General features: G+C 42.4%; 1 protein-coding gene across 5 annotated transcripts in view; it reads left to right on the forward strand.

Annotated features, from left to right (window-relative positions):
• ap2a1 (adaptor related protein complex 2 subunit alpha 1) overlaps positions 1-26,844 on the forward strand; it is a 71,862-nt gene that overhangs the window by 42,463 nt on the left and 2,555 nt on the right. For 2 of the 5 annotated variants that reach the window (XM_041817317.1, XM_041817318.1), the window contains 7 exons: positions 1,713-1,775; positions 12,443-12,505; positions 12,991-13,073; positions 13,238-13,327; positions 13,625-13,748; positions 14,482-14,598; positions 14,687-14,756. In XM_041817317.1, the coding sequence (XP_041673251.1) occupies positions 1,713-1,775; positions 12,443-12,505; positions 12,991-13,073; positions 13,238-13,327; positions 13,625-13,748; positions 14,482-14,598; positions 14,687-14,756 (610 nt within the window). The remainder of the gene's footprint in view (positions 1-1,712; positions 1,776-12,442; positions 12,506-12,990; positions 13,074-13,237; positions 13,328-13,624; positions 13,749-14,481; positions 14,599-14,686; positions 14,757-26,844) is intronic. The other 3 variants (XM_041817319.1, XM_041817321.1, XM_041817320.1) reach the window with 2 other exon arrangements.

Below are 26,844 nucleotides of genomic sequence, written 5' to 3' on the forward strand. Positions count from 1 at the left end.
GTCTAACAGAGGCGTTAGTAGGTGGCCCTCAGGATGTCAGACCAGTATAGAGGATCCTGGTCTAACAGAGGCGTTAGTAGGTGGACCTCAGGATGTCAGACCAGTATAGAGGATCCTGGTCTAACAGAGGTGTTAGTAGATGTGGTGGCCCTCAGGATGTCAGACCAGTATAGAGGATCCTGGTCTAACAGAGGCATTAGTAGGTGGACCTCAGGATGTCAGACCAGTATAGAGGATCCTGGTCTAACAGAGGCATTAGTAGGTGGACCTCAGGATGTCAGACCAGTATAGAGGATCCTGGTCTAACAGAGGCGTTAGTAGGTGGACCTCAGGATGTCAGACCAGTATAGAGGATCCTGGTCTAACAGAGGCGTTAGTAGGTGGACCTCAGGATGTCAGACCAGTATAGAGGATCCTGGTCTAACAGAGGCATTAGTAGGTGGACCTCAGGATGTCAGACCAGTATAGAGGATCCTGGTCTAACAGAGGCGTTAGTAGGTGGACCTCAGGATGTCAGACCAGTATAGAGGATCCTGGTCTAACAGAGGCGTTAGTAGGTGGACCTCAGGATGTCAGACCAGTATAGAGGATCCTGGTCTAACAGAGGCGTTAGTAGATGTGGTGGCCCTCAGGATGTCAGACCAGTATAGAGGATCCTGGTCTAACAGAGGCATTAGTAGGTGGACCTCAGGATGTCAGACCAGTATAGAGGATCCTGGTCTAACAGAGGCATTAGTAGGTGGACCTCAGGATGTCAGACCAGTATAGAGGATCCTGGTCTAACAGAGGCGTTAGTAGGTGGACCTCAGGATGTCAGACCAGTATAGAGGATCCTGGTCTAACAGAGGCGTTAGTAGATGTGGTGGTCCTCAGGATGTCAGACCAGTATAGAGGATCCTGGTCTAACAGAGGCGTTAGTAGGTGGACCTCAGGATACTGCAGTGTAACCTGCATCGTATTTTAAAAGTAAAGCGCTACCTCTGACCACTTCCTGTCAGCCAAGATTGTTTTGTTGATACAGCGAGCTGCTACCGATGTCATTACCCTCATGAGTGCAATGCTGTGTTCACGTCTGGCATGGAAAATTGACTACTCTTCCAGTCACAAGGATGCATTTAGGTACCTAAACATGGTACCGTTGGGTTTAGGTGAATCATAACCATAAAAGTACTGACATCGGTAACGTCCCTAGTGTCCGTGGACGTCTGGTTTGACATCGGTAACGTCCCTAGCGTCCATGGTCGTCTGGTTTGACATCGGTAACGTCCCTAGTGTCCGTGGTCGTCTGGTCTGACATCGGTAACGTCCCTAGTGTCCGTGGTCGTCTGGTTTGACATCGGTAACGTCCCTAGTGTCCGTGGTCGTCTGGTTTGACATCGGTAACGTCCCTAGTGTCCGTGGTCGTCTGGTTTGACATCGGTAACGTCCCTAGTGTCCGTGGTCGTCTGGTCTGACATCGGTAACGTCCCTCGTGTCCGTGGTCGTCTGGTCTGACATCGGTAACGTCCCTAGTGTCCATGGTCGTCAGGTCCTCTACACTATGTCTGTTCTTTATCTTGCTGTGTTTGTGACTGTCTTTCGTCTTTTTTTCTCTTCCTCCCTTCTCTCCATTTCCCTTTGTGTGTGTGAATGTGCGTGTGCGCGCGCCTGTGTGTGTTTTGATCTGAATGTGCGTCCGTCTCCTGTCCTCTTCCGTGATTGGACATTGACAGAGATCTGGAACAGCCCACCGAGACCTCTGACTCCCTATTGGTGGAGGGTTCTGGTGACTCGGAGTAAGGGCCTGTAGTTGGATAGAAAACTACAAACATGGCGGCTCTGCTCCGTGTTTGTAGGACAGGCTGTGTGTCTTTAAATGAACATGTGTTGGTTTGAAATTTGAAGTACTGAGGGGGCGGGGCTTGATGCTCATGAGCCGTCTACTGAACACATGAGGGTCTTTCTACTGTGGTACCGGCTCTGCAAAGCTAGCCTTATTCTCCATCATTAATCCTACCTGTGGTTCGGGGCAGTTTATGGAACTACTAATACTGGAACTACTAATACTGGAACCACTAATACTGGAATTATGAATACTGGAATTATTAATACTGGAATTATTAATACTGGAATTACTAATACTGGAATTATTAATACAGGAATTACTAATACAGGAATTACTAATACTGGAATTATTAATACTGGAATTATTAATACTGGAATTACTAATACTGGAATTATTAATACAGGAATTACTAATACAGGAATTACTAATACTGGAATTATTAATACAGGAATTACTAATACTGGAATTACTAATACTGGAATTATTAATACTGGAATTACTAATACTGGAATTACTAATACTGGAATTATTAATTCAGGAATTACTAATACTGGAATTACTAATACTGGAATTATTAATACAGGAATTACTAATACTGGAATTATTAATACTGGAATTACTAATACTGGAATTATTAATACTGGAATTGCTAATACTGGAATTACTAATACTGGAATTATTAATACTGGAATTGCTAATACTGGAATTACTAATAGTGGAATTACTAATACTGGAGTTATTAATACTGGAATTGCTAATACTGGAAATACTAATACTGGAATTGCTAATACTGGAATTACTAATACTGGAATTATTAATACTGGAATTACTAATACTGGAATTATTAATACTGGAATTGCTAATACTGGAATTACTTATACTGGAATTATTAATACTGGAATTGCTAATACTGGAATTGCTAATACTTTGATTACTAATACTGGAATTGCTAATACTGGAATTACTAATACTGGAATTACTAATACTGGAATTATTAATACTGGAATTGCTAATACTGGAATTGCTAATACTGGAATAACTAATACTGGAATTACTAATACTGGAATTATTAATACTGGAATTACTAATACTGGAATTATTAATACTGGAATTGCTAATGCTGGAATTACTAATACTGGAATTACTAATACTGGAATTATTAATACTGGAATTGCTAATACTGGAATTACTAATACTGGAATTACTAATACTGGAATTATTAATACAGGAATTACTAATACTTGAATTACTAATACTGGAATAACTAATACTGGAATTACTAATACTGGAATTATTAATACTGGAATTGCTAATACTGGAATTGCTAATACTGGAATAACTAATACTGGAATTACTAATACTGGAATTATTAATACAGGAATTACTAATACTGGAATTATTGATACTGGAATTGCTAATGCTGGAATTACTAATACTGGAATTACTAATACTGGAATTATTAATACTGGAATTGCTAATACTGGAATTACTAATACTGGAATTACTAATACTGGAATTATTAATACAGGAATTACTAATACTGGAATTATTAATACTGGAATAACTAATACTGGAATTATTAATACTGGAATAACTAATACTGGAATTATTAATACTGGAATAACTAATACTGGATTTATTAATACTGGAATAACTAATACTGGAATAACTAATACTGGAATAAGTAATACTGGAATTATTAATACTGGAATTATTAATACTGGAATTGCTAATACTGGAATTACTAATACTGGAATTACTAATACTGGAATTATTAATACTGGAATAACTAATACTGGAATTACTAATACTGGAATTATTAATACAGGAATTACTAATACTGGAATTTTTAATACTGGAATTACTAATACTGGAATTATTAATTCTTGAATTGCTAATACTGGAATTATTAATACTGGAATAACTAATACTGGAATTATTAATACTGGAATAACTAATACTGGAATAACTAATACTGGAATTATTAATACTGGAATAACTAATACTGGATTTATTAGTACTGGAATAACTAATACTGGAATAACTAATACTGGAATTATTAATACTGGAATTACTAATACTGGAATTACTAATACTGGAACTATTAATTAGGGTCTAACATTAATGGTTGTCCGAATGCCCGGGGCAACTTCAAAAAGCCGACAGGCAAGCACGACTCTGAGCTTTTGTATTCATTAATTTTATTATTTTCCTCTCTTGTTTCTGTTAATACGGAGCCCCTGAGTAGCCAGGTGCAGTGTGTCGCTGTCTCCATTGGCTGAGCGTGTCTGCTGACATGCAGACAGCTGCACAAACTTTAACTAAAAACCTTTATGAAGGAAAACACTGTCATCAGTAAAGATTCATGGTAGGTCACATCAATAAACCTGTTACCCACCTAAAGCAGACAGGCTTTAACTTCCAAATATAAGCGTTTATCATTTTAAATCCGTATTTTATTACTGTCGGATGTGCTCGAAGGAGGAGTGTGTGTGAGAGAAGAGAGCAGAGGAAGTCCGCTGGTGCTGTGTCTCTTCAGTTTGCTCATTCATTAAGGTGTGCTGTCATGGTTAATCTGAAGCTTCCCATTTCCTCGTTTTAATTTTGTCTCCAGCCACATCCTGCCGATGCTCTCTCACACCCAGATCTTTTGCTGATGCGCGTCACACACACGGATCACACGTGGAGATAACATCATATCTAGTGGAAGTTGTTCAAACGTGGGTGTTTAATTGGATCTTTAATGCACTAATGATCATAAATATAGTATAGTATAATAGTCTAAAGAGCAGAAATATAAAACCAAAGCTCCAGCATGAGGCAGGGAGAAACGATGTTTCTGGAGAGCTGCAGGTGTGAGGCAGGGCTGGTTTTAGTCATTTGGAGGCCCAGGGCAAAGACCAATATGAGGCCCCTCCCCCTTTTACTAATGGCCCCTCCCCCTTTAACTAAAGAATTAAAAATGAGTGGAAAAAATTAGAAAGCATCTCTTTTATGTTAATAAAGCCACAGAACTCCAGTAAATGCCCCAGTGTGAGATTTAAATACCCAAATAGCCAACCATCATTCATCATTTTCTTTGAAAAGCATCTCAGAGCTCAAACTCAGCTCATTCTAATATCTTAAAAAATCTTTAGGCCAGGTGAACTTTTTAACGCTGGTGTTGAACCAAAGACTGTTATCTCCAAAATGATCACTTTAAAGGGAATGAAAAGTTTATAATTTATAAAATGATATAAATATGATTTATAAAAACAAATTAAGATCATGAAAAATTGAGATCCAAGGTTTGTCTGATGTCAGTGATAAAATAAATAAATGCTCATTATCAGTGACAGATTGGCTCTTCTGACTCTACACAGACATTTGTACCCCATTTAACCTCATAATTATCCACCAATCCCCTGTTTTATTTCATTTCAACTACAGATTAACTGATTATTATCTACCTTACATTCCCGGTTTGTATTGTGGCTCTCACTAAAGTATTTTTTAGATAATGTGGCTCTTTGGTAGAATAAGGTTGAGTACCACTGGTCTTACTGTTACAGTTACAGGGTGGAACTGTGAAATAGCCCTTTAAAGGGGCACTAATGTAGTTTTGGGGAAGACATTTTTAATCAAACAAGAAAAATCTTCATTTGTTGATTTTCACGTGTCAGCAAAATGTTTTCAGTTTCCTGATGAATAAACCAAATAAAAACAGAAGAAAAGCACCATTTAAGACTTGGTGCATATGTAGCAGACCCCACCTCTCTAGTGTCAGTGTTTTGCTGACCTCATTTTCCTCTGAGAATAGTTGGGTTCATCTGTTAGGAAAAAAATATTTCTGAGTTTGTATTATTACCTTATTAGTATTATAAATATGAAACTCCTGAGTTTGAAATTTCTTTGGAAAACAACCTGGTGCAGCTTCTACGTTGCACTTATCTGTACAAAGTTGAATATAATTTTCAGTGGGCTAACACATAGCTAATAAATACAGTTTTCTTTAGAAAGAAGTGTTGTGTTTTGCTTTCCACAGTCGACAGGCAATGGATTTTAGTTCTAAGTATGTTGTGAGCAAAGTGTATGCACTTGACAGCCAGAAAAAGAACCTCCTGGACAGGGCAAGTAGGAATTTAGATGGGGCAAGTAGATTTGGGAAGCACTTGCCCTGAAGGGCAAGTAGGAAAAAAACCTTAACATCAGACCCTGCTAATACTGGACTTATTAATTAGAGCTGTGAAAAAATATCGATACGGCAATATATTGCGATACTTTGTCATGCGATACAATATCAATACTTCAACTCTTAATATCGATTTTTTTGTAAAAAATGAAAAATATATATTTTAGCTGAGTTGTTAGCAAAATACCGCACCTCCACTGCTGTAGATGGCGCCGAAGAGCTACTCTGTTGTATGTCGCTGCAGCATTTCCTGTAGAAGCAGTCAGAGTGCATAGGTGAAAGGCGCAAACATGGCAGACAAAATAACAACACCTGCACAATTCAAAGCAGACGTTTGGAAGCATTTTGACTTCAAAGTTAAAACGGGGAGCACAAACAGCGAGTAAGAGAAAGCAAAGGACGTTTGCAAGCTCTGTCTTGCTGCCGTGAAACATAGCAGGAACACCACCAATGTATTGTGTGATTTACATATACATCATGTCTATATTTTTCTTAGTTAACCGTGTAGAGTATCACAATATATCACAATATCATGATATCCTGATATATCGTGATACTATCGTATCGTGACCCAAGTATCGTGATGCATATCGTATCGTGAGGTTCTTGCCAATACTCACCCCTGTTATTAATACTGGAATTACTAATATTTAGGGAATTACTGATTCAAACTAGAGTTTATTATGATCATATGATTACTGTCCTCAAGGTGTGTAGAGCTCTGTTTAGAAGCAGCAGAGCTTAAACTGTCATTTTAAATCCATGCTCAGATACAGATTAAATCAAGCTATAATCATGCTGAGTGAAACCAGGGTCAGTCAGTAGTAGTCAGATCCAGTACAACCCCAGGACTCAGCCCAGAACGCCCCAGTTTTGGCTGATTTATTCAAAATGACTGATTTCCTGTTGGAGATAGACGTGGTCTCACTGGGTGTTTTGTAGACCTCCTCAGGCCGCATCTACTCACCAGATTTTAAAAATCGGATTAAAACTTTGACAGAATTTCATAAAAGCATAAAAGGTGGCGCTATTGAGTCAGTCCCTGGGGTCCACTTGTGAAACCTCTTTCAAGCTCTCAGTTTTCATGTAGTCAGTACTCAGGCTGTTAAAGATCAGATCAGCATATTTGCTGTAATAAAGCAGCCTGACCTACCTGGTCCTTCTCAGAGCAGGTGACAGCCGCAGCCTCTGATTGGTCAGATAGTCCATTTCCTTACCCTTTTCAGTGTCGTCCCCGTCGTCTAAACTCCCCTTTATTTTCTAACGCTCTGAAACTAATCTCACCTCTCACTGTGACAGACTCAGATCCAGGTAAACTATCCTGCAGTTTCTCACAGATGCACTCTGTCTAACCTTAACCCTGGTCAGGAGGAACTATCACAGGTTATACTGTCATGGAAAAATACCAGTCTGGTACCAAAACTGGGTCTAGCTGAGCTGAGCCGCTACCACATCATAGAAACGCCCCAGCACAAACACTGAAACACTTCAGCTCTAAAACCAAACTTTATTCTTACAAACAGAGACCAACCTGACGGAGCTCATACAACTCTAAACCCTTCTCCTAATGAGCATTTCTGACCTCTGGGCCTAGTCACCCCTGGGAAAGAGTTCTCAATCTCAGCATGTCCCTATCTAGTTAAATAAAGGTTGAAAAATAAAAATAGACATATTAGCATATAACCGCTGCCCTTAAAGCACACCGCACTGTAGCTGCTGCTACACTAGTCTTTCATAAACCAGGAGCTTCCTGGTTTCTACCAGCTGCTTTTATTGGAGTCACATACTCTGTTCTAACACTTTAGAACACAAACGTTCATGGCATCAAGCTTTCTGTTAGACTACATGTATGTGCTTGTTAACATGTGAAGTATAGAGCAGTCTGTGATTAAGCTACTGAAGCACGCAGGATCTCAAATCAAACAGCTCTGGGGTCAGAATGGAGAAAGAGTTTTACTCAAAAGGGTTATTCTAGTCAAATCAATCTGTATTAATACCTGTTTGATACCATGGCAATAGAAACAGAAGTCCTAGGCATCCAATACGACTAGTTTGTGTTTAAATGAGACACTCTAGGTGGTAGTATAAGTGAGACACTCTAGGTGGTAGCATAAGTGAGACACTCTAGGTGGTAGCTTAAATGAGACACTCTAGGTGGTAGCATAAATGAGACACTCTAGGTGGTAGCTTAAATGAGACACTCTAGGTGGTAGCTTAAATGAGACACTCTAAGTGGTAGCTTAAATGAGACACTCTAGGTGGTAGCATAAATGAGACACTCTAGGTGGTAGCTTAAATGAGACACTCTAGGTGGTAGCTTAAATGAGACACTCTAGGTGGTAGCTTTAATTCAGACACTCTAGGTGGTAGCTTAAATCAGACACTCTAGGTGGTAGCTTAAATCAGACACTCTAGGTGGTAGCTTAAATGAGACACTCTAGGTGGTAGCATAAATGAGATACTTAAGGTCGTAACATAAATGAGACACTCTAGGTGGTAGCATAAATGAGACACTCTAGGTGGTAGCCTAAATGAGACACTCTAGGTGGTAGCTTAAATGAGACACTCTAGGTGGTAGCTTAAATGAGACACTCTAGGTGGTAGCATATATGAGACACTCTAGGTGGTAGCATAAATGAGATACTTAAGGTCGTAACATAAATGAGACACTCTAGGTGGTAGCATAAATGCGACACTCTAGGTGGTAGCATAAGTGAGACACTCTAGGTGGTAGCTTAAATGAGACACTCTAGGTGGTAGCTTAAATGAGACACTCTAGGTGGTAGCTTAAATGAGACACTCTAGGTGGTAGCTTAAATGAGACACTCTAAGTGGTAGCATAAATGAGACACTCTAGGTGGTAGCATAAATGAGACACTCTAGGTGGTAGCTTAAATGAGACACTCTAGGTGGTAGCTTAAATGAGACACTCTAGGTGGTAGCATATATGAGACACTCTAGGTGGTAGCATAAATGAGATACTTAAGGTCGTAGCATAAATGAGACACTCTAGGTGGTAGCTTAAATGAGACACTCTAGGTGGTAGCTTAAATGAGACACTCTAGGTGGTAGCTTAAATGAGACACTCTAGGTGGTAGCATAAATGAGACACTCTAGGTCGTAGCATAAATGAGACACTCTAGGTGGTAGCTTAAATGAGACACTCTAGGTGGTAGCTTAAATGAGACACTCTAGGTGGTAGCTTAAATGAGACACTCTAGGTGGTAGCTTAAATGAGACACTCTAGGTGGTAGCTTAAATGAGACACTCTAGGTGGTAGCTTAAATGAGACACTCTAGGTGGTAGCCTAAATGAGACACTCTAGGTGGTAGCTTAAATGAGACACTCTAGGTGGTAGCTTAAATGAGACACTCTAGGTGGTAGCATAAATGAGATACTCTAGGTGGTAGCTTAAATGAGACACTCTAGGTGGTAGCTTAAATGAGACACTCTAGGTGGTAGCTTAAATGAGACACTCTAGGTGGTAGCTTAAATGAGACACTCTAGGTGGTAGCATAAATGAGATACTCTAGGTGGTAGCTTAAATGAGACACTCTAGGTGGTAGCTTAAATGAGACACTCTAGGTGGTAGCTTAAATGAGACACTCTAGGTGGTAGCTTAAATGAGACACTCTAGGTGGTAGCATAAATGAGACACTTAAGGTCGTAACATAAATGAGACACTCTAGGTCGTAGCATAAATGAGACACTCTAGGTGGTACTATAAATGAGACACTCTAGGTGGTAGCTTAAATGAGACACTCTAGGTGGTAGCTTAAATGAGACACTCTAGGTGGTAGCTTAAATGAGACACTCTAGGTCGTAGCATAAATGAGACACTCTAGGTGGTAGCTTAAATGAGACACTCTAGGTGGTAGCTTAAATGAGACACTCTAGGTGGTAGCTTAAATGAGACACTCTAGGTGGTAGCATAAATGAGATACTTAAGGTCGTAACATAAATGAGACACTCTAGGTCGTAGCATAAATGAGACACTCTAGGTGGTACTATAAATGAGACACTCTAGGTGGTAGCTTAAATGAGACACTCTAGGTGGTAGCTTAAATGAGACACTCTAGGTGGTAGCATAAATGAGACACTCTAGGTGGTAGCTTAAATGAGACACTCTAGGTGGTAGCTTAAATGAGACACTCTAGGTGGTAGCTTAAATGAGACACTCTAGGTGGTAGCTTAAATGAGACACTCTAGGTGGTAGCTTAAATGAGACACTCTAGGTGGTAGCATAAATGAGATACTCTAGGTGGTAGCTTAAATGAGACACTCTAGGTGGTAGCTTAAATGAGACACTCTAGGTGGTAGCTTAAATGAGACACTCTAGGTGGTAGCTTAAATGAGACACTCTAGGTGGTAGCATAAATGAGATACTCTAGGTGGTAGCTTAAATGAGACACTCTAGGTGGTAGCTTAAATGAGACACTCTAGGTGGTAGCTTAAATGAGACACTCTAGGTGGTAGCTTAAATGAGACACTCTAGGTGGTAGCATAAATGAGATACTTAAGGTCGTAACATAAATGAGACACTCTAGGTCGTAGCATAAATGAGACACTCTAGGTGGTACTATAAATGAGACACTCTAGGTGGTAGCTTAAATGAGACACTCTAGGTGGTAGCTTAAATGAGACACTCTAGGTGGTAGCTTAAATGAGACACTCTAGGTGGTAGCATAAATGAGACACTCTAGGTGGTAGCTTAAATGAGACACTCTAGGTGGTAGCTTAAATGAGACACTCTAGGTGGTAGCTTAAATGAGACACTCTAGGTGGTAGCATAAATGAGATACTTAAGGTCGTAACATAAATGAGACACTCTAGGTCGTAGCATAAATGAGACACTCTAGGTGGTACTATAAATGAGACACTCTAGGTGGTAGCTTAAATGAGACACTCTAGGTGGTAGCTTAAATGAGACACTCTAGGTGGTAGCATAAATGAGACACTCTAGGTGGTAGCTTAAATGAGACACTCTAGGTGGTAGCTTAAATGAGACACTCTAGGTGGTAGCTTAAATGAGACACTCTAGGTGGTAGCTTAAATGAGACACTCTAGGTGGTAGCTTAAATGAGACACTCTAGGTCGTAGCATAAATGAGACACTCTAGGTGGTAGCCTAAATGAGACACTCTAGGTGGTAGCTTAAATGAGACACTCTAGGTGGTAGCTTAAATGAGACACTCTAGGTGGTAGCTTAAATGAGACACTCTAGGTGGTAGCATAAATGAGACACTCTAGGTGGTAGCTTAAATGAGACACTCTAGGTGGTAGCTTAAATGAGACACTCTAGGTGGTAGCTTAAATGAGACACTCTAGGTGGTAGCTTAAATGAGACACTCTAGGTGGTAGCATAAATGAGACACTCTAAGTGGTAGCTTAAATGAGACACTCTAGGTGGTAGCCTAAATGAGACACTCTAGGTGGTAGCTTAAATGAGACACTCTAGGTGGTAGCTTAAATGAGACACTCTAGGTGGTAGCTTAAATGAGACACTCTAGGTGGTAGCATAAATGAGATACTTAAGGTCGTAACATAAATGAGACACTCTAGGTCGTAGCATAAATGAGACACTCTAGGTCGTAACATAAATGAGACAGTCTAGGTGGTAGCTTAAATGAGATACTTAAGGTCGTAACATAAATGAGACACTCTAGGTCGTAGCATAAATGAGACACTCTAGGTCGTAACATAAATGAGACAGTCTAGGTGGGTAGCATAAATGAGACACCAGCGTAAATAGTCCAGTTGATCAGGTCCAGGTCTGACTCCACTAGCTGGCTGATTTATTATTCAGTTTGCTCCAGTTATAAACCAATTTTTTTAGTGTTAGAGATATGACCACTGTCTGAAGATGTTACTGATGTGTAAACTGCTTTTACTAACCTCTGCATTTTATCCTCTCCTCTTTCTTCTTCTCTGGTTTTTATTCTTAACGCTCTGATCTCTCTGTTGCTCTGCTCCACCAATCATTTCTTATCTTTACTCCTTCATTCCTCTCCCTTTTCATTTATTCATCCTTTACACTGGGCTCTCTCTCCTGTCTGACTCCTCTCCGTCTCTCCAATTTATCTGTCCCCCACCTCCTTCTCCTCCTCCTCCCTGCCTGTCCCTCTGTCTCTCCTCCCTCTCTCCTCTCTCCTCCTCCTCTTCCTCCTCCTCCTCCTCTCTCCTCTTCCTCCTCCTCCTCCTGCTCCTCTCACCTCTCTTCCTTCTTCTCCTCCTCCTCTTCTCTCTCCTCCTCCTCTCTCCTCCCTCTCTCGTCCTCCTCTCTCCTCTTCCTCCTCCTCCTCCTCTCTTCCTCCTCCTCCTCCCCTCTCCTCCTCCTCCTCGTCATCTCTCCTCCTCTTATCCTCCTCCTCTCTCCTCCTCCTCCTCGTCATCTCTCCTCCTCTCTCCTCCTCTTATGCTCCTCCTCTCTCCTCCTCGGTCTCTCAGCTCTGCTCCTCCCTCTGAGGATCCTGCTGCTCCTCTGCCTGAGGCAGATGAACTTCTCAACAAGTAAGCTCTCTGTCTTTGTGGAGGCTCTGTGCGCTGGGCTGCAGTGCTGCAGTGCTGCATGCTGCCTGTAGGGGGCGTTTAACTTCTGGTCAAATATAAACCATAATCCTGGGAGGTTAATCAACCGTTTATGATAAACTGATGTGAAGTAATGAAAACATTAAAGTTATTCTCGGTTCCAAACTGATGATTTGGTTTATCCACTGTGTTTGTCATCGATCCAGCAGGACTGATCTGATTTAAGATGGCTGCACACCAGACGCCAGGTTTTCCAGTCCTGCCTGTTAAAGAGGGTGTATATCAAAGGTGTTTGACTGTCATAAATCCAGATGGAGAATAATAGTAATAATAATCATACCAACAGCAGGTGTTTCAGGATTACCTGTCAGGTGTAAACTGTGTTGTGTGCAGCCATCTTAAAGGAGCATCAGGTGTGCTGTGATTGGTTGTCTAGCAGATGTTTGACGAACGTTTCTGACCTGCAGGTTTGTGTGCAAGAACAATGGCGTTCTGTTTGAGAATCAGCTGCTACAGATCGGCATCAAGTCAGAGTACCGCCAGAACCTGGGTGAGTGTCATACTGAGGCTCATTCACAGGTGGGCGGGGCCTGTGGGGGTTATGGTCTAATGTAGTCAGCAGGTCTAAGCCGTCTTTTAGCTGTTAGACTCACTGCCAGGACACGGCTGGTTTCTTTTCATCCTCAGACTGACTCTTATGTCTCTGTCTCTCAGGGAGGATGTACTTATTCTACGGCAACAAGACATCAGTGCAGTTCGCCAGCTTCACCACCACAGTCAGCTGTCCTGGAGAACTGCAGTCTCATATCCTTCACGGTTTTAAAGTACGGGGGTCTGAGCTCCCTGACAGGCTGTGTCATCAGAATGTCTGGAAGCTTGCTCCTTTTTCATGTTTTACAGAGAGAGATGAAGTTAGACTGATCTGCCTTCTCTCCTACCCTCCAGTGTTTTCTGTGATTGTCAGCGTGGTCGTCCGTAGATTCAAGTCTGAAGCAGGTGTTTTCATCATTAACCTTCAGTTTAGGTAACAGGATGAAGAATACTCCTCTTAACCTCACAGTGTTGGTCAGAACTCTGGTTCATTCCTTAACAGCCAATCACAGCTCAACGTTCAAAGCAAACCAGTAGAGCCGCTGGTGGAGGGCGGAGCTCAGATCCAACAGGTGCTCAACATCGAGTGTCTGTCCGACTTCTCTGAGGCCCCGCTGCTCAACATCAAGTTCAGGTGAGCTGCTGCTGCTGCTGTATGTGTGATGGGCTCAGAATCAGTGCTCCTGTAGTCCTTAACTCAACAGAACTGTCAGACATTTCTCTGATTTTCCTTCAAACACCAGCTGTCTGAATCCAGGGTGTTTATTTATTTATTGTTTATTTGATGTGGACATCACAGTTACATTGGACAAACCAGATGCACTGATCGAGTGTTTCAGCACAGGTGCTAATTTGCAACACTTGTCCACAGGAGGCTTTTAAGATGATAAAATAATAAAAGTAATAAGAGAAGAGAGAGAAGGAAAAAAGTGCAGTGTACAATAACATCACAACAATGAAAGAGAAGCAGTTTTCCCAGATTAGATATATACATAAGCTGTAGAGCAAAGGCAACATGATCAAGCAATCATCTAGTCAGAGTTATTCATGTGAGCACTGTTGTTTTGATTTTAGCCATTGTTTGAGTCCTTTGTTAAAAGCATTACTACTGGTCTCCAGTTTTAGATTAATGGGTAGAGAGTTCCAAAGTTTTGCCCCTTTTACAGAAAGAGCAGACTGACAGAATTTGTATCTTGGGACAAGACAATCACCGCTGGTGGAGGATCATGTGGCCGCTCTGTGAGAGCTCTGACGCCCGGTGGCCAGTTCAGAAAACAGTGACACATGATTGTTTAGACATTTAAAAAATGATTTAAGAGTACTAAAATTCATAACATGTAGTCACAGCAGTCTGTGTCTGTCTGTAGATATGGAGGAGCTCTGCAGAATCTGACCCTGAAGCTGCCTGTCACCATCAACAAGTTCTTCCAGCCCACTGAGATGAACTCACAGGACTTTTTCCAGCGCTGGAAACAGCTCAGCCAGTGAGTCTGAGGACCAGGAAGTGTCTGTGTGATACCAGTCTGTGTCTGATACTCTGTACGGTTCACGTATCTTCTCTGACCTCATCAGGCCTCAACAAGAAGCACAGAAGATCTTTAAGGCCAATCACAGCATGGACACTGAAGTCCTGAAGGCTAAGGTAACCTCGCCTGTCCTCATTGGCCTGTCCTCATTAACGTCACCTGTCCTCATTAAACTGTCCTCATTAACCTCACCTGTCCTCATTGACCTGTCCTCATAAACCTCACCTGTCCTCATTAAACTGTCCTCATTAACCTCACCTGTCCTCATTAACCAGTCCTCATTGACCTCACCTGTCCTCATTAAACTGTCCTCATTAACCTCACCTGTCCTCATAAACCTGTCCTCATTAACCTCACCTGTCCTCATTAACCTGTCCTTTTAACCTCACCTGTCCTCATTAAACTGTCCTCATTAACCTCACCTGTCCTGATTAACCAGTCCTCATTGACCTCATCTGTCCTCATTAAACTGTCCTCATTAACCTCACCTTTCCTCATTAAACTGTCCTCATTAACCTCACCTGTCCTCATTAACCTGTCCTCATTAACCTCACCTGTCCTCATTAACCTGTCCTCATTAACCTCACCTGTCCTCATTAACCTGTCCTCATTAACCTCACCTGTCCTCATTAAACTGTCCTCATTAACTTCACCTGTCCTCATTAAACTGTCCTCATTAACCTCACCTGTCCTCATTAACCTGTCCTCATAAACCTCACCTGTCCTCATTAAACTGTCCTCATTAACCTCACCTGTCCTCATAAACCTGTCCTCATTAACCTCACCTGTCCTCATTTACCTGTCCTCATTAACCTCACCTGTCCTCATTAACCTGTCCTCATTAACCTCACCTGTCCTCATTTACCTGTCCTCATTAACCTCACCTGTCCTCATTAACCTGTCCTCATTAACCTCACCTGTCCTCATTTACCTGTCCTCATTAACCTCACCTGTCCTCATTAACCTGTCCTCATTAACCTCACCTGTCCTCATTAACCTGTCCTCATTAACCTCACCTGTCCTCATTAACCTGTCCTCATTAACCTTAGCTGTCCTCATTAACCTGTCCTCATTAACCTCACCTGTCTTCATTGACCTGTCCTCATTAACCTCACCTGTCCTTATTAACCTGTCCTCATTAACCTCACCTGTCCTCATTTACCTGTCCTCATTAACCTCACCTGTCCTCATTAACCTGTCCTCATTAACCTCACCTGTCCTCATTAACCTGTCCTCATTAACCTCACCTGTCCTTATTAACCTGTCCTCATTAACCTTAGCTGTCCTCATTAACCTGTCCTCATTAACCTCACCTGTCTTCATTGACCTGTCCTCATTAACCTCACCTGTCCTTATTAACCTGTCCTCATTAACCTTAGCTGTCCTCATTAACCTGTCCTCATTAACCTCACCTGTTATCATTAACCTGTCCTCATTTACCTAACCTGTCCTCATTAACCTGTCCTCATAAACCTAACCTGTCCTCATTAACCTGTCCTCGTTAACCTCACCTGTCCTTATTAACCTGTCCTCATTAACCTCACCTGTCCTTATTAACCTGTCCTCATTAACCTTAGCTGTCCTCATTAACCTGTCCTCATTAACCTCACCTGTTATCATTAACCTGTCCTCATTTACCTAACCTGTCCTCATTAACCTGTCCTCATTAACCTGTCCTCATAAACCTAACCTGTCCTCATTAACCTTAGCTGTCCTCATTAACCTCACCTGTCCTCATTAACCTGTCCTCATTAACCTCACCTGTCATCATTGACCTGTCCTCATTTACCTCACCTGTCCTCATTAACCTCACCTGTCATCATTAACCTGTCCTCATTAACCTCACCTGTCCTCATTAACCTTAGCTGTCCTCATTAACCTCACCTGTCCTCATAAACCTGTCCTCATTAACCTCACCTGTCCTCATTAATCTAACCTGTCCTCATTAACCTGTCCTCATTAACCTAACCTGTCCTCATTTACCCCACCTGTCCTCATTTACCCCACCTGTCCTCATTTACCCCACCTGTCCTCATTTACCTAACCTGTCCTCATTAACCTGTCCTCATTAACCTCACCTGTCCTCATTGACCTGTCCTCATTAACCTGTCCTCATTAACCTCACCTGTCCTCATTAATCTGTCCTCATTAACCTCACCTGTCATCATTAACCTGTCCTCATTAACCTCACCTGTTATCATTAACCTGTCCTCATTAACCAAACCTGTCCTCATTAACCTCACCTGTCCTCATTAACCTGTCCTCATTAACCTCACCTTTCCTCATTAAACTGTCCTCATTAACCTCACCTGTCCTCATTAACCTGTCCTCATTAACCTCACCTGTCCTCATTAACCTGTCCTCATTAACCTCACCTGTCCTCATTAAACTGTCCTCATTAACTTCACCTGTCCTCATTAAACTGTCCTCATTAACCTCACCTGTCCTCATTAACCTGTCCTCATAAACCTCACCTGTCCTCATTAAACTGTCCTCATTACCCTCACCTGTCCTCATAAACCTGTCCTCATTAACCTCACCTGTCCTCATTTACCTGTCCTCATTAACCTCACCTGTCCTCATTAACCTGTCCTCATTAACCTCACCTGTCCTCATTTACCTGTCCTCATTAACCTCACCTGTCCTCATTAACCTGTCCTCATTAACCTCACCTGTCCTCATTTACCTGTCCTCATTAACCTCACCTGTCCTCATTAACCTGTCCTCATTAACCTCACCTGTCCTCATTAACCTGTCCTCATTAACCTCACCTGTCCTTATTAACCTGTCCTCATTAACCTTAGCTGTCCTCATTAACCTGTCCTCATTAACCTCACCTGTTATCATTAACCTGTCCTCATTTACCTAACCTGTCCTCATTAACCTGTCCTCATAAACCTAACCTGTCCTCATTAACCTGTCCTCGTTAACCTCACATGTCCTTATTAACCTGTCGTCATTAACCTCACCTGTCCTTATTAACCTGTCCTCATTAACCTTAGCTGTCCTCATTAACCTGTCCTCATTAACCTCACCTGTTATCATTAACCTGTCCTCATTTACCTAACCTGTCCTCATTAACCTGTCCTCATTAACCTGTCCTCATAAACCTAACCTGTCCTCATTAACCTTAGCTGTCCTCATTAACCTCACCTGTCCTCATTAACCTGTCCTCATTAACCTCACCTGTCATCATTGACCTGTCCTCATTTACCTCACCTGTCCTCATTAACCTCACCTGTCATCATTAACCTGTCCTCATTAACCTCACCTGTCCTCATTAACCTTAGCTGTCCTCATTAACCTCACCTGTCCTCATAAACCTGTCCTCATAAACCTCACCTGTCCTCATTAACCTAACCTGTCCTCATTAACCTGTCCTCATTAACCTAACCTGTCCTCATTTACCCCACCTGTCCTCATTTACCCCACCTGTCCTCATTTACCCCACCTGTCCTCATTTACCTAACCTGTCCTCATTAACCTGTCCTCATTAACCTCACCTGTCCTCATTGACCTGTCCTCATTAACCTGTCCTCATTAACCTCACCTGTCCTCATTAATCTGTCCTCATTAACCTCACCTGTCATCATTAACCTGTCCTCATTAACCTCACCTGTTATCATTAACCTGTCCTCATTAACCAAACCTGTCCTCATTAACCTCACCTGTCCTCATTAACCTGTCCTCATTAACCTCACCTGTCCTCATTAACCTGTCCTCATTAACCTCACCTGTCATCATTAACCTGTCCTCATTAACCTAACCTGTCCTCATTAACCTAACCTGTCCTCGTTAACCTGTCCTCGTTAACCTGTCCTCAATAACCTCAACTGTCATCATTGACCTGTCCTCATTAACCTCACCTGTCCTCATTGACCTGTCCTCATTAACCTGTCCTCATTAACCTCACCTGTCCTCATTAACCTCACCTGTCCTCATTAACCTAACCTGTCCTCATTAACCTCACCTGTCCTCATTGACCTGTCCTCATTAACCTCACCTGTCCTCATTAACCTTAGCTGTCCTCATTAACCTCACCTGTCATCATTAACCTGTCCTCATTAACCTAACCTGTCCTCATTAACCTCACCTGTCCTCATTGACCTGTCCTCATTTACCTGTCCTCATTTACCTAACCTGTCCTCATTAACCTGTCCTCATTAACCTAACCTGTCCTCATTAACCTCACCTGTCCTCATTGACCTGTCCTCATTAACCTGACCTGTCCTCATTAACCTCACCTGTCATCATTAACCTGTCCTCATTAACCTAACCTGTCCTCATTAACCTCACCTGTCCTCATTGACCTGTCCTCATTAACCTAACCTGTCCTCATTAACCTGTCCTCATTGACCTGTCCTCATTGACCTGTCCTCATTAACCTCACCTGTCCTCATTAACCTGTCCTCATTAACCTCACCTGTCCTCATTAATCTGTCCTCATTAACCTCACCTGTCATCATTAACCTGTCCTCATTAACCTCACCTGTTATCATTAACCTGTCCTCATTAACCAAACCTGTCCTCATTAACCTCACCTGTCCTCATTAACCTGTCCTCATTAACCTCACCTGTCCTCATTAACCTGTCCTCATTAACCTCACCTGTCATCATTAACCTGTCCTCATTAACCTAACCTGTCCTCATTAACCTAACCTGTCCTCATTAACCTGTCCTCGTTAACCTGTCCTCGTTAACCTGTCCTCGTTAACCTGTCCTCAATAACCTCAACTGTCATCATTGACCTGTCCTCATTAACCTCACCTGTCCTCATTGACCTGTCCTCATTAACCTGTCCTCATTAACCTCACCTGTCCTCATTAACCTAACCTGTCCTCATTAACCTCACCTGTCCTCATTGACCTGTCCTCATTAACCTCACCTGTCCTCATTAACCTGACCTGTCCTCATTAACCTCACCTGTCATCATTAACCTGTCCTCATTAACCTCACCTGTCCTCATTAACCTAACCTGTCCTCATTAACCTCACCTGTCATCATTAACCTGTCCTCATTAACCTAACCTGTCCTCATTAACCTCACCTGTCCTCACTGACCTGTCCTCATTTACCTGTCCTCATATACCTAACCTGTCCTCATTAACCTGTCCTCATTAACCTGACCTGTCCTCATTAACCTCACCTGTCATCATTAACCTGTCCTCATTAACCTAACCTGTCCTCATTAACCTCACCTGTCCTCATTGACCTGTCCTCATTAACCTGACCTGTCCTCATTAACCTCACCTGTCATCATTAACCTGTCCTCATTAACCTAACCTGTCCTCATTAACCTCACCTGTCCTCATTGACCTGTCCTCATTAACCTAACCTGTCCTCATTAACCTGTCCTCATTGACCTGTCCTCATTGACCTGTCCTCATTGACCTGTCCTCATTAACCTCACCTGTCCTCATTGACCTGTCCTCATTGACCTGTCCTCATTAACCTCACCTGTACTCATTTACCTGTCCTCATTGACCTGTCCTCATTGACCTGTCCTTATTGACCTGTCCTCATTAACCTACAGAAATAAAGGTCTACTCTACTCCAATTGGCTTTCCAGCAGAAGCAGCTTGATCTGGATCAGAACTATCAGATATGTTGGATGTTAAAGATCTAGATCAGGGAGGCTCTAACCTGATCAGGGGCGCTATGATAGTCGTGTTGACATCAGACTTGAGGAGTATTTGGTCAAAGAATCAGTGGTGAGGATAAAACAGTCTGTCTTGTGTGGCAGTGTTAATGTCTCACTAAAACTCTGACTTAAGATGTTAATCGATGGCCTTTTGTACCATGACAAAAACTAGACTGAGACTGACAAAAGTAGATCTGTGATGACTAAAACTAGACTGAGACTGACAAAAGTAGATCTGTGATGACTAAAACTAGACTGAGACTAACAAAAGTAGATCTGTGATGACTAAAACTAGACTGAGACTGACAAAAATAGATCTGTGATGACTAAAACTAGACTGAGACTGACAAAAGTAGATCTGTGATGACTAAAACTAGACTGAGACTGACAAAAGTAGATCTGTGATGACTAAAACTAGACTGAGACTGACAAAAGTAGATCTGTGATGACTAAAACTAGACTGAGACTAACAAAAGTAGATCTGTGATGACTAAAACTAGACTGAGACTAACAAAAGTAGATCTGTGATGACTAAAACTAGACTGAGACTGACAAAAGTAGATCTGTGATGACTAAAACTAGACTGAGACTAACAAAAATAGATCTGTGATGACTAAAACTAGACTAAAATGTAATATAGTTTTTCTCTGACATTCTAAATCTGTGATATTTCTCCACTGTGGGAGATCTGTCAAAAACAACACATCTGTATCTATTCCGCCTCTCAGCTGTAGAAAGCAGGGACCCCAGGTTCTGCAGAGAACACACTACCATGATTTGGTACCAGATTTACTAGTGCATAATAAAAAATAGAACGTCATGAAAAGTTAAATATTTTTGTCCCTCATGTCAGAAAGGTAAACCCATATATTATATAGACTGATTACACATAGAGTGAAATATTTCAACCTTTATTTCTTGAAATGTCGATGATTATGGCTTACAGATAAGAAACCCCAAAATTCAGTGTCTCAAAAAATGAGAATATTGTGAAAAAGTTGAATATTGTAAAGTCATGGTGTCACACCCTAACCAGCTATCCATCCATCCATCCATCTTCCGCTTATCCGAGATCGGGTCGCGGGGCAGCAGCCTAAGCAGGGAAGCCCAGACTTCCCTCTCTCCGGCCACTTCATCCAGCTCTTCCCAGGGGATCCCGAGGAGTTCCCAGGTCAGCCGAGCGACATAGTCTCTCCGGCGTGTCCTGGGTCTTCCCCGGGGCCTCCTCCCAGTGGGACTTGCCCGGAACACCTCACCAGGGAGGCGTCCAGTAGGAATCCGGGCCAGATGCCCGAGCCACCTCATCTGGCTCCTCTCAACGTGGAGGAGCAGCGGCTCTACTCCGAGTCTCTCCCGGATGGCTGAGCTTCTCACCCTATCTCTTAGGGAGAGCCCAGACACCCTGCGGAGGAAACTAATTTCAGCTGTCTGTATCCCCAATCTCATTCTTTCGGTCACTACCCACCGCTCACGACCATAGGTGAGGGTGGAAACGTAGACCAACCGGTAAATTGAGAGCTTCGCCTTTCGACTCAGCTCTTTCTTCACCATGACAGGACCGATGCAGAGACCGCATCACTGCTGACGCTGCACCGATCTGCCTGTCGATCTCCCGCTCCATTCTTCCCTCACTCGTAAAAAAGACCCCAAGATACTTGAACTCCTCCACTTGGGGCAGGATCTCATTCCCAACCTGGAGACGGCATTCCACCCTTTTCTGACTGAGGACCATGGTCTCAGATTTGGAGGTGCTGATTCTCATCCCAGCCGCTTCACACTCGGTTGCGAACCGTTCCAGAGAGAGCTGGAGTTCCCGGTCTGATGAAGCCAACAGGACCACATCATCCGCGAAAAGCAGAGACCCAATCCTGAGGCCACCAAACCGGACGCCCTCGAGCCCCATTCCCAGGCCTGGCTCCAGGAGGGGGCCCCGGTGACCCACGTCCAGGCAAGGGAGATCTGACTCCTTCCTGCCGTTCTGCCATATACGGTCTTTGAGTTGTGCTTCGTCTGGTCCCTCACCCAGGACCTGTTTACCTTGGGAGACCTTACCAGGGGCATGAAGCCCTTGACAACATAGCTCCCAGGATCCTTGGGACACGCAAACCCCTCCACCACGTTAAGGTGGCAGCTCTGGGAGGGGCCCAACCAGCTAACCAGCTAATGAAGTCCAAACACCTGCAACGGTTTCCTGAGCCTTTAAATGGTCTCTCAGTCTGGGTCAGTAGGATCCACAATCATGGGGAAGACTGCAGACTGGACAGATGTCCAGAAGACAGTCATTGACCACCTCCACAAGGAGGGTGAGGTCAAAGGTCATTGCTAAAGAAGCTGCTTGTTCACAGAGTGCTGTATCCAAGCATATTCAGAGAGAGTTGAGTGGAGGGAAAAAAGTGTGGTAGGAAAAGGAGCACCAGTCCTAGACCTGGACTACAGACCAGTCCTAGACCTGGACTACAAATGTGGCATTCCTCATGTCAATCCACTCCTGAACCAGAGACGTCAGAAGAGTCTTACCTGGGCTGTGGAGACAAAGAACTGGACTGTTGTGGTCTCAGTGGTCCAGAGTCCTCTTTTCAGGTGAAAGTACATTTTGCATGTCATTTGTAAATCCAGGTCCCAGAGTCTGGAGGAAGAGAGGAGAGGACCAGAATCCAGGTTGCTTGAAGTCCAGTGTGAAGTTTCCACAGTCAGTGATGATCTGGGCTGCCATGGCATCTGCTGGTGTTGGTCCACTGTGTTTTATCAGGTCAAAGGTCAGCGCAGCCATCTACCAGGACATTTTAGAGACCTTCATGCTTCCTTCTGCTGACCAGCACCATGGAGATGCTGATTTGATTTTCCAGCAGGACTTGGCACCTGCCCACACTGCCAAAGGTACCAAAAGCTGCTTCAGTGACCATGGAGTTACTGTGACTCTGAGCTGAACCCCATAGAGAATCTATGGAAGATGAGAGACACCAGACCCAACAATGCAGATGACCTGAAGGCCGCTATCAAAGCAACCTGGGCTTCATTACACCTGAGCAGTGCCACAGGCTGATCGCCTCCATGCCACGCTGCATTGATGCAGTAATTCATGCAGAAGGAGGCCCAACCAAGTATTGATGCATAGAAATGAACAGACTTTTCAGAAGCCTGACATTTCTGTCTAAAACATCCTTTTATTGATCTTATTAATATTCTCATTTTCTGACTCTGAATTTTGGGGTTTCTTATCTGTGAGCCATAATCATCAACATTTAGAGAAATAAAGGCTGAAATATTTCACTCTATGTGTAATGAGTCTATATAATATATGGGTTTACCTTTCTGACATGAGAGACAGAAATATTGAACTTTAAATGATATTCTCAGTTTTTGAGATGCACTAGTAGGCAAGAATAGAAATGCTTGGACTAAAAGTGACTAAAGACTAAAATATGAGGACTTTTATGGACAAACTTAATGGATAGAAATGACTAGAATGTGACTAAAACTAAAATGCATTTCATTTAAAGACTAAAACTAAGACTAAAATGAAAAATAGCTGCTAAAATGAACACTGCTTGGTTGCCAGTCTTACTGACCCCCTTTCATCATGACAGTCTATGTTCTAAAGTAGGACTGGGTTCAAAAAATCACTTCTCCGATTCAGATTGATTCTATAAAAAAAAATCTGATATGGATTAATAAAAACCAAAGCTGGATCTTTATGTCTTTATGTTTTCACTTTTATGCAGATGATACAGTTATTTACTGCTCTGCTCCAATGCTGCATCAAGCTCTGTCATTTACAGGATGCTTTTAATACTGTGCAAGTCACGTTTAGGGATTTAAAATTGCTTTTAAATCCCGACAAAACAAAACTCATGGTGTTTAGTAATTCAAAGACTAATCCACAGGACTTGCCTTTTATAATTACATCTCAGAGTGACATGATTGAGCTTGTCTCTTCTTACAGATATCTAGGTTTTGTAATTGATGATTCACTGTCTTTTAAACTTCACATTCAGCAGCTTGTCAAGAAGCTGAAGCTGCACCTGGGTTTTTACCTCAGAAATAAGTCCTGTTTCTCATTTGCTGCAAAAAAGAGACTTGTAGCTGCCACTTTCCTACCATTGATTGATTACGGTGATGTTTTGTACATGCATGCATCTTCACAATGCCTTCGCTCTCTGGATACTATCATGGAGCATTGAGGTTTATTACAAATCTTAAGGCCCTAACTCATCATTGTGACCTGTATGCTCAAGTTGGTTGGCCTGTGTTGTCTGTTCGCAGACAAAATCATTGGTATGTCCTCATTTATAAGGCTATTCTTAATTTGCTTCCCTCTTACTGTGTGATTATATCAAGTTGATAAATGTTGGAACTTACAGTCTTCGCTCTGTCTCCCATTCTCAAGACCTATTCTTGCTGTCTGTTCCAAAAGTACGACTTGAAATGGGAAAAAGGAGTTTTAGATATGCGGCTCCTGCTACATGGAACCTCTTGCAGGAGGAGTTGGGCCTGAGGGAGCAGGTCTCTTTGAACCTTTTTAAAAGTAGACTGAAGTTTTTGGAGGATGATGCATCAGTTTGTAAATGCTTTAATGGTTGATTTATTTCTCCTCTGATGTTGAACTGGATATGGTGATCTGCTTTTGTCATTGTTTTGTATCTTTGTCTGTAAATGTGTTCTTTGACGTGCTGCTGTCTTGGCCAGGACACTCTTGTAAAGGAGATTTTTAATCTCAATGAGGCTTTCCTGGTTAAATAACTTTTAAATAAAAAAATAAATAATGTAAGCCTTTTCCCTCTCCTGGCTCCACCAGTCTCAGACTTGCGTCGCTCATGCTGTCTGAAAGTTGACCTGCCATCGGCACTAAAAGCGTTTAGACTCTGATTCAAGGTTGCAATCTCACGCCTAATCATCTAGTTTTGGATGTCTGGGTGCGTCATCAATACGAGCTGGATATCTGTTCCTCAAACGTTAACCTCCACTGGTGCAGCGCGAGCAGCCGACCTTTACGGGTGACTCGCTGGAGGGCGCTCAAGCTGCCGCTGCAGACTGGGCAGACTCACACACACCATAGTGATCGTCTGGAGTAAACCAAGACTGTTTTTGAGCCCCTGTATATGTGGCCCCGTACAGTGTGCTTTATTTATATTTGAATGTTTTTTTACTGGATTTTAACATATTTCACACACACACAGTATGAACATACTCAAGAACACCAATACTTTGCACACATATGTCAATAAAGGTTATAAAATTCATGGAAATAAATAAACTAAAAATGAATTGAAATAATAATATGATAATAAATAAATGGATTATAATTAAAAATAAATAAAAACATAAAAATAAATTAAAATAGATAAATAAAGCTGCGTAAATAATGCAAAATAGCTACATAAATGTGAAAATGAAAAATCACTGGGTCATCGTAATTATTTACTCAACAGGGATTTTCTCAACATACAGTAGAAATGGCTGCCAGAGCTTTCTGAACCTTCCTTCTGAGCCCTAAGTTATATATCTTAGTTGTTCCACCTTGAGATGAGCCACCATGTCCATCATCCACTGCTTATGGGAAGGGGGTACTGTCTTCTTCCATTTAAGCAGGATAGACCGCCGTGCCAGAAGTGTAGCGAAGGCCACTGCTGTGGCACGGGTGGCTGAAATCCTGTAGTCCAGTGGCACCGCACCAAATAAGGCTGTGACAGGGTTCGGTTGAACTTTTATCTCCCATACTGCGGTGATGGTTTTAAAAAGTCCCTCCCAAAAGTCCTTCAGCCTTGGGCAGGCCCAAAACATATGGGTAAGGGTGCCTGGGTCACATTTACACCTAGGGCATTTTCACTTGTACCTGGAAACAGTTTAACAAGCCTGCTATTTGATAGGTGGAGTCTGTGTAATACTTTAAATTGGAGGAGACCATGTCTGATACAAATAGACGAGTTATGCACCCAGCCGACTGCCCTCCTCCATTCTGTTACAGAAAGACCAAAGCCTAGTTCTGCCTCCCACTGCTGTTTAATATGGTCCAAAGAGGGGGTTGCTGCCCCCTGCAACAGCTCATATATAGCAGACACACACACCCCTTGCAAAGCATCCACCTTCAAGCATTCTTCTAACCAACCACTCTGTAGATTTTGAAGAGAAGGAGAAAAATGTTTTTTGATAAAGCTTCGGACCTGCAGGTATCTGGAAAAATGTGATTGTGGAATACTGAGTTTTGACCTTAACTGCTGAAATGACATGAAGTTGCCTTCTCTGAATAAATCCCTGACCAAGCCCACACCTCTTCTAGTCCAGAGCTGAAAAGTTGTGTCAATAAGAGATGGTGGGAAGAGGGCATTTGCCGAGATGGGAGCTAAAGCGAGGCCCTGTTTGCACCCAAAACGGATTCTTAACTGTTTCCATATCTTAAGCGAACCCTGCGTCACTGGGTTGTGCCCAAGTGGGGTCTTACTCAATGGCAGTGGAGCACAAATCAAGGAACTCAGTGCTATGGGGCTGTAGGAACGCTGTTCCATAAGTGCCCAAAGGGGCATTTGTTCCCCCTCAGAAGGCCGCATCAAAAGCTTCAACCTATAG

This window comes from Cheilinus undulatus, linkage group 21 (genome assembly GCF_018320785.1).
Source record: "Cheilinus undulatus linkage group 21, ASM1832078v1, whole genome shotgun sequence".
Classification (NCBI taxonomy): Eukaryota; Metazoa; Chordata; class Actinopteri; order Labriformes; family Labridae; genus Cheilinus; species Cheilinus undulatus.